The 7,367-nt window shown below is 36.4% G+C and overlaps 1 protein-coding gene across 1 annotated transcript; it reads right to left on the bottom strand.

Moving 5' to 3' along the window:
• On the bottom strand, positions 5,098–5,776 carry LOC107636687. Its single transcript, XM_016340179.1, has 2 exons — positions 5,287–5,776; positions 5,098–5,138 (listed from the first exon to the last, which is right to left on the bottom strand). The coding sequence occupies exons 1-2, from the start codon at positions 5,774–5,776 to the stop codon at positions 5,098–5,100; spliced, it is 531 nt and encodes a 176-aa protein (XP_016195665.1).

The raw sequence follows: 7,367 nt of genomic DNA, 5'->3' as shown, positions 1-7,367 counted from the left end.
TGATGTTTGATTTATAATTATGCCTTTTGGTTATTACGAGATTTTTAAGTGAGTTTCGAAAATATCACTTTAAATTGGTAGTTTCAATCTTATTTTAAAAAGCATAAAATTGTCATCATAATTAGGTACAAACGGCGGTTAGAAACCCCCATTTTAAATGAAAACAATGCCATTATACGCTGGTAAAAATGGCGGTTCAAAACTGCCATTTTAAACACAAGATGCCATTATAATCTGGTAAAAATGGCGATTATAATGGTAAAAACGGCGGTTAAAAACCGCAATTTTAAACAGAAATGATGCCACAACATCCTGGGAAAAACGGCGGTTATAGCCGCCATTTTAAACAATTTAGAAACTGCCATTTTATACGGAAATAATGGCGGTTAAAAACCACCATTTTAACCCTCAGAGAACCGCCGTATTATCCTCAGGTAATTGTGGCGGTTTTCCATAACCAGAATGGCGCCCAGAATAACGGCGTTTTTTTGGGGCGCCAGTTTCGGTAATAATGGCGGTTCAAACCGCCATAATTCCCCAAAATAACCGCCGTTTTAACCCCTTTTTTTTGTAGTGTTTTAATTACATTAAATATATGAAATATTATTTTTATAATTAATTTTATATAAAATTTATATAAAAAGGTCTAAAAAAGTTACATAAACCAACAAAAAAGTTTTATATAAAAGATTATATAAGATAAATGATTGTTCATATATTTTTTTTCAAAAGTAAAAAGATATTCATTAAACTAGCAAAATGAATACAAAGAGTTATTCGGTCCTATCTTGGACATTAAAAGTCAATTTTTGAATTGGGGGCCTCCCAAAAAATCTTTATAACTAAGGAAAGATTTTAATAAAATACTTGAAGAGAAAGAAAGGAAATAAGAAAGAGAAGAAAGAAAGGAAAATCCACGCTAAATCCTTGTTCTTGTTTGGACCTCCAGTGACAACTTCATGGCTTGTTCGAGGACTCGTTGAGGAGAAACAATATTGTTCTCAAAGATCTTTAAGTTCCTGGCTCTCCAGTTCACCCAGCACAAAACTGCTGCGAGCACCACATTCTTAATCCCCTGTGTCGTTTGGTTCGACTGGTGTACCACATGGGACCACCACTTCCAGAACGGCTGAGTTCCTAATGCTTGGCCTAAGTGGCTAACCAGTGAAAGCTGCCATGTTTGGTTTGCGAGGTGGCACTGGATTAAGCAATGATTGACTGATTCTCCCTCTTCCTCACACCTAGGGCAGACATTTGGAATGCTGTGGAATCTTTGATTCAGTCTTCCTCTCACAGCAATTCCATCATGGCAAGCTTTCCAAATAAAAAATTTTATTTTTGGGGCGCATCGCAGGCTCCAAAGGGCTTTCCACATCTTCTATCTCTGCACACTTCTGGTAATGGCTCCATGGGTGGGTGAAAAATGTAGTACACAATTTTGTAGCCCGTGGCTACTGAGTATATCCCGAATGCTTCTCTGGCCCAGGTTAGTCTATCCTCTCCTTATTCGATTTCTGTCTGTAATATTCTAATTGCAATATCTGGATCAAAGTTTGCTGTTATTGTGTGTTCATCCCATTGCCTGTTGTTGTTAATGAGTTGATTGACCCATTCTAGTTGAGTATTAGGGATCTGATTTTGTATAATAGAAATAGGTAATGAATTTTTGATCCAAGGGTCTTCAAGAATTCGCACTGAGTTCCCCCGACCAATTTTCCATAGCAAATCTTTCTCCAAAACCTTCTTCCCTTCAAGTAGGCTCCTCCAAGCCCAGGATGAATTGTGACCTGTCTCAGCTTTCAAGAAAATATAATACCTAAAATATCTTCCTTTGTAAAGCTTACTGACTAGTGAATCAGGTTTAGTGGCTATTCTCCATCCTTGTTTGGCTAGCATGGCTAAATTAAATGCTTTTAAATCCTTAAATCCCAGACCTCCTTGGTTCTTCTCTCTACTAATAACATCCCATTTAATCCACCACTGTTTTCTTTCTGAACCCTTTTGCCCCCACCAAAAATTTATTATCTTCCTTTGAACTTCCTCTAATAAGGAATCATGTAATCTGAAACAACTCAAAGTATAAAGTGGAACAGCTGTTGCTACTGCCTTGACAAGTACTTCTCTTCTGCTTATCGAGAGCAATGATCTTTTCCAGTTTTGCAATCTTTTTTCTACTTTATCTTTGATATAGTTGAAGGTGCTCTTCTTAGACCGTTGTATAACCGCAAGCAATCCCAAATATTTGTCTTAGACACCAACATGGGGAATATCCATTCTCTGCGCTAGATCGTCTCTGACTTGCGGGGGTGTTTTTGCTGAAAAAACAGGATGATTTATTAAGATTTATTTGCTGTCCACTTAGCTCATTGTAATTTTGTAGCACTTGAATCAGATTTTGGCATGCATTTTCGTTTGCTTTGCAAAATAGAATCGAGTCGTCCGCGAATAACAGGTGGCTGATTGCCGGGCATCTACTGTTAATCCTCAATCCTGAGATTTCTAATCTCTGTTCTCCTCTGTGGAGCAGATAGGAGAGCCCTTCTGCACAAATAAGAAAAAGATAGGGAGAAAGAGGGTCGCCTTGTCGCAACCCCCTGCATGGTTTGAAAAAACCATGTGGTTGACCATCCACAGTAACAGAGTAGGATACAGTAGTTACACACTTCTTCATCCACCTAATCCACTGATTGTAGAAACCCAACTTATTCATTACTTCCCAAATAAAGAACCACTCTACCCTATCATACGCTTTGCTCATATCAATCTTCAAAGCTACTTTATAATCACCGCCTCTCTTATTTTTTAAAAAATACATCAGCTCATGAGCAATTAGGGTATTATCACTAATTAGTCGACCTTTAACAAAAGCATTTTGATTTTCACTAATCACCCTGTTTAAAACTCCTTGCATACGGTGAACCAGTACTTTCGAAATAATTTTATAAAAAATACTGCTCAAACTGATTGGTTTAATCTGTGACATAGTGTCTGCATGTGAAATCTTAGGAATTAAACAGATATGGGTATGATTGAAACTCCTTAACATTATCCCACCACAAAAGAAACTTGAAACCGCATCTACCACATCTTTTTTTATGATATTCCAAAAGAACTGGAAGAATTTACCTGTGAAACCATCATCACCCGGGGCTGAAAAAGGGTTGATTGAGAAGGTAGCTTTCTTGATTTCCTCTTCTGTGACCCTCTTTGTAAGCCTCCTGTGAGTCCCCTCATCCACTATCCTTCCCATCTCCTCCAATTCCTCTGTAGCCCTTCTTGGATTAGAAGTGGAGAAAAGCTCACTGAAGTATACTTGAGCAATATGTGCCATGCCTTCCGGATCAGCTTTGTAGGAACCTGAGTTGTCTCGGAGTCTATGTATCTTATTTTTTCGGTTTCTGTTCTGAAATTTTGCATCAAAAATTTTGTATTCTGGTCCCCCCATTGTAGCCATTGCACCCTAGATTTCTCCTTCCAGTATCTCTCCTCTAGTTTGTAGGTATCTGTTAATTCGGCCTCTAAAAGTTGAATTCTCCTCTTCTCTGCCGACTCCCCTTTAGCCTTCTCCACTTCCAGCTGTTCTCTTATCTCAGTAATTCTTTTTTGTGAATTGTGGTTATTACTCCGCTGCCACTCAACAAGCAAATGTCTGCATTTTTTTAGTTTGCAACTTAACTTATACATTGGTAAGCCATCTGTTTGCAGCTACCATGCTTCCTTTACAATCCTTATAACTTCTTTCTGCTCGCACCACCTTTCTTGAAAATGAAACCTTCTTTTAGCTCTTCTCTCTTCGCTGTCTGACTGAAGCAAAAGAGGGCGGTGGTCTGATCCTGTATCTTCTAGATGGGTGATTTGTGCATTTGGGTAGTCTAGTCTCATCTGAGTTGAAGTTAAGCATCTATTTAATCTTTCTCGAATAAGTTCTCCATCATATTGCTTATTGCTCCAAGTGAATTTGCTCCCCACATATCCTAAATCCACCAAATTTTCACCACTAATAAAGTTGTTAAACGCCTCAATAGAAGATGCTGATTTCATTCTCCCCCCCCCCCCCCTCTTTCTCATGATGAGCTATTATTGCATTAAAGTCACCTATGACCATGAAATAAGGACTTCCTCTTCTGACCTTCTCCATAATCACTTCGTACTGAGCAGTCCTACGATTATCATCACTGTGAAGGTGAACTGAAGCCACTTCCCATTATTTTTTAAGTGACCGGTCAGTCCATAGAAAATGAATTAGGAATTTTTCACTGTGCTGAACCACGATATCTGCTTCATTTTTCCAAGCCAATGCTAATCCCCTGCAGTGCCTCTGGGATTCACACAAAAAAACTTCTGAAAGCCCACCTTCTTACACTTTTCTGTGACCGTCGAGGCAATATTTTTTGTCTCACATAAGAACATTACCTCGGGAGAATGGGATTTGCGAATCCCTTGCATGCTGTGAACTGTCAGGGGATTTCCCATACCCCGACAGTTCCGCATCATCATCTTGATAGGTCTTCGGGCGCCTTTTGTTGGGTGGCACCCTCCCCATTGGCAGCATCTTTTGATTCCTCCTGGCACACTTTCTTCTTGCTTTCACTCCCTTTATACTCCTGATTTCTTCGCTTCTTGCCTGTGACATTTATCAGCTGCTTTCTTGCTAATTGTTTCAGCTTAGTCTTTCTCATGCTTGGCTGTTCGCTTTGATTGCTACCTTCACAGAATTCCCAATTTTCCATCCCTTCCAAGCCTTCGACTGCTCCTCCGTCAATCCTCTTTTTTTGGCAGTGATTCCCTGCACTACTGTTTTCATCCGAGATTTCTAGCACGGCTCCACTTTGGGTGGCTTTTTCCTTGTTTTGGTTTGAGCCCTCTTTGATGTCATCCTCAGCCTTTTTACCTCTGATCTCATCCATTGATAATTCTGTCATCTCCTTAAGTAGGCTCACTGGGGTGGGTAGTTTCTCCTTCCTTTGACTCCTTTCATCAGCTGAGAAGGTTTTAGAATTATCATTTTCTTTTGAACCTTGCTCTCTCCTACCAACCTGTTCTGATTTTAGCCACTCCCCCGACCTTCTTCTCCCACATCTCCCCGTAAGGAATTGTTCAACTGTTTTCTGCAGTTCCTTGTTTCATGTCCCAAGTATCTGCAATAATTGCAAAAAGTTCCAATACGTTCGTATTTGAGTGCCACCTCAATGACTTTGTTATTGGGGCCTACTATTTGTGTGAGACGCCGCAGCGGTTTTGTTATATCAAGATTGATCCTTGCTTTAACAATTCAGTTTTCTCTACCTCTAACTTGGAAAAGGTTTACATCCAATACTTCTCCCATTGCACTCCTAATTTTTCTACCCAATTCTCTTGTTTTGTAGTGTTCTGGCAACCCCCAAAATTGTATCCATATTGGCACATAAGTGAAATCAGCATCTGTTATTGGATCATGCACATTCCACCTTTTAAGATTTAGAATGAAGTTTTTGAATAACCATGGAGCCCCTCTCTCTATTCGTGTTACATCCATCTCGTCATCAAAGTAAAATTGAAAGAGATTACCTCCATGATCCGTCACTCTAAATCCTTTAGGATGCCTCCAGATTGCTTGTAGTGCCACCTCCACTGTGCCTCCTGAAAACAGCCGGTCTGCAAGTAATCTCCCAATTAAACTCTTCTCGCACCTACTTATCCCATCTTGGATGTCTTCGCCTCCTACTGTTATGATGATCTCTTCTTCCTCTAGGAACTTCCGTTGTCGTTCTCCATTTGGGGCAGCATTGGCTACCATGCTGTGTTAACCTCCTTTGTCACAGAGTTGTCGTGGACACGTTGACTTTGAAAAATAAGGATTGCTAATGATAAACCCTAGCAGAGAAAACCCTGAGGCACACGAAAAAACCCTAAGGCACTTTTTTACAAATAAATTTTATTTAACAACTTACATTTTTTTAAATAAACAATTTCGATCCCATCTAAACTTATTTTATTTGCACTACTAAAATTCTGATAGTGCTAAAAAATATCATCAATATCAATATCACTTTATAACTTTTCCATCACTTGTCACTTGCTTTCTCTTCAATTCACTTTTTTTTTTTGTTTTGTTCCACTAACTAACAATACACTTACATGTTTGTGATCATGTGAGTGAGATTATAAAATAATTAATGCATTCATGCGCCAGTCCCTTAACCTGTTCACTCTTTTAGATATATTAATTTGCGTTTTTGTAATAATATCATCAATTATATCATCATCATTATCTCCTTTATTGTTATTAAAGTTTGATTATATTCAATGGCTCCACTGTTTATATATCCTTAAAATATATGACTTATATATAAGTTAATAATTTAAAAAATAAAAAGAAAAGGTTATTTTTTAAAAATATGAAAATTTAAAATTTTAAAATTTTTAATTACATTAAATATATGAAATATTAGTTTTATAATTAATTTTACATTTTTTTTTATCAAAGATATGAGACTCGAACTCGCAACTTCTTAATTGAGTATGAGGAGACTATGCCATTTGAGCTATTACTCATTGGCATAATTAATTTTACATTGTTAGCAAGTATTCTACATAATATATAATAACAATGTAAACCATTAATTTTGGTTAGAATGATTTTAATTCTAACTAAATTCTATATATTAATTTATCTCCTTGAGTACATATATCAAATTAAAGTACATGTATTTTATAGAAATATCTGTTCACTCTTTTAGATACATTAACTTACATTATTTTAATAATGTCATTAATCACATCATCATCATCGTTAGCTCTTGTGTTCTTATCAGAATTTGATCATGTTCAATGACTCTACTNNNNTTCAGATATTTTTATTTAACAACTTACAATTTTTTTAATAAACGATTTCGATCTCACCTAGACTTGTTTCGTTTACACTAGTGAAATTTTAAGAGGGTCAAAAAATATCATAAATATCAGTATCACCTTATAACTTTGCTATCACTTGCCACTTGTTTTCTCTTTAATTCACTTCCCATGTTTTGTTCCACTAGCTAACAATACACTTACCTATATGTGATGTGAGTGAGATCATAAAATAATTAATGCATTCATACCTCAATCCCTTAACTTGTGTACTCTTTTAGATACATTAACTTGCGTTATTATAATAATGTCATCAATTACATTATCATTATTTTCTCAATTTTTATTAGAGTTTGACTATGTTTAATGACTTCTCTGTATCCTTAAAATATGTGGCTTTATATATAAGTTAAAAAAAATTATAAAAAAGATTATTTATTAAAAATATAATATTTTAAAATTTTTAATTATATTAAATATATGAAATATTATTTTTATAATTAATTTTACATTGTTAGCAACTATTCTACTTAATA

The sequence above is a fragment of the Arachis ipaensis genome, chromosome B04, assembly GCF_000816755.2.
Source record: "Arachis ipaensis cultivar K30076 chromosome B04, Araip1.1, whole genome shotgun sequence".
Taxonomy (NCBI): domain Eukaryota; kingdom Viridiplantae; phylum Streptophyta; class Magnoliopsida; order Fabales; family Fabaceae; genus Arachis; species Arachis ipaensis.
This window is presented reverse-complemented; position numbering and strand designations above follow the sequence as displayed.

Excerpts from the sequence above, each read along its gene's own strand:
- LOC107636687 (XM_016340179.1), bottom strand. The coding sequence starts at position 5,776 with ATGGTAGCCAATGCTGCCCCAAATGGAGAACGACAACGGAAGTTCCTA. Across the intron at positions 5,139-5,286 it reads AAACCTTTTCCAAGTTAGAG|ATACTTGGGACATGAAACAA; the intron begins GTAGAGAAAACT and ends CAATTATTGCAG.